Consider the following 1435-nt stretch of genomic DNA (forward strand, 5'->3'; position numbering starts at 1 on the left):
AGTTAGCAACTCTGTATCTGACCACTTCAGTTAATTTTATTCATAAGTTCTTTAAGATGAAAAGTGGGTGTTAGTTGGCAACTCTGTATCTGACCACTTCAGTTAGTTTTATTCATAAGTTCTTTAAGGTGAAAAGTGGGTGTTAGTTAGCATTTTACATACTGTGAGTTTTCTTACCTGGTTTACACATCATTGTAATCAAGGATCTGATCTGTTGTCCATTTTCACAAGTGTCACCCTCTGTGTAATTCAACCGAATGACACCAAATCTGGAATCGTAACTTGGAGATGATGTAAACTTTCCAAGGTTCTTAGCATTACCATCAGAGCCTACACAGTGAACGACAAACGAAAACATGGCTACAGACTTTTCTTCTCTTAAGATTAATATTGTTTAAGCAAATTGATTATTACATACATAATTCCCTAGTAGTAACAATCAAAAGTATAAGTCTGTTTAATGGAAGGCTTTTATAAAATTGTGGTAATCGAGAACTTTATATGTAATTAGCTCGTTTACTCGTCCCCGAACTGTAAATTCGTGTTTAATGAAAAGTTGCTTTGCTTCCCTTATATGTAATTGTAAAAAATTGCCCATAAAAACTGTAAAATGTGAAACTGCAACTTTGCATGTATCTCCACGTGGATCCAACAAAGCTCCATACCAAATCTGGTGAAGATCCATCAACAGGAGAACTAGTGGTAAACAATGCAAAAATGCCCATAAAAACTAAAACTGAAAATTTGTATGTACCGCCACACGGACCTAATGAACCTCCATACCAATTTTGGCAAAGATCCATCCACACCCTGCAAAGTAGTTACATGGACAGACAACGGACAACACTATTATACTTATATAGATCCAAAAGATCTTTTTGAATAACAAACAATTAGGTACAGCATTTTAAAATTTAAAAATAAAGCTACCATTAACACTGCTGTACATAGGACAAAAATGCAGTCAACATTTCGACCGAATAACAATTTTTCTCACAGTATTAGCCCTTTCTTTAAAATTGTTTTTTTGTCACCCCAATGTAAGGGGTCAATTCCCAAGTGTAAATAGGGAGAACATTTTGAGATACTACAGTGCCTACCCAAGTTAGTAAAACTACAAATAATTATCTCAACAAAAAAACAGGTATTATACACAAATTCCTACTGGACGTTGCATATAACAGCACAGATAGTCCACATAATACACTATATCTAAAGCTGGTCACTTTGGATTTTCTGTATCGTAACTCACGTTTTATCACTTGGGAATATTCCCATCAAACTTACCAATCATGCACAGGGCCGTTCCTTCAGAGCAAGATTTAGTACTCCCATTCTGAGGAACTCCGTATTTCCATCAAACTTACCAATCATGCACAGGGCTGTTCCTTCAGAGCAAGTTTTAGTACTCCCATTCTGAGGAACTCCATCACAA

General features: G+C 35.7%; 1 protein-coding gene across 1 annotated transcript in view; it reads right to left on the reverse strand.

The window, feature by feature from the left end:
* Positions 1–1435, reverse strand: part of LOC106465466 (cation-independent mannose-6-phosphate receptor-like) — a 54014-nt gene that overhangs the window by 41402 nt on the left and 11177 nt on the right. Inside the window, exon 8 of the mRNA XM_022393370.1 lies at positions 178–330. Within this exon, the coding sequence (XP_022249078.1) occupies positions 178–330 (153 nt within the window). The remainder of the gene's footprint in view (positions 1–177; positions 331–1435) is intronic.

The sequence above is a fragment of the Limulus polyphemus genome, unplaced genomic scaffold (genome assembly GCF_000517525.1).
Source record: "Limulus polyphemus unplaced genomic scaffold, Limulus_polyphemus-2.1.2 Scaffold1954, whole genome shotgun sequence".
NCBI lineage: Eukaryota > Metazoa > Arthropoda > Merostomata > Xiphosura > Limulidae > Limulus > Limulus polyphemus.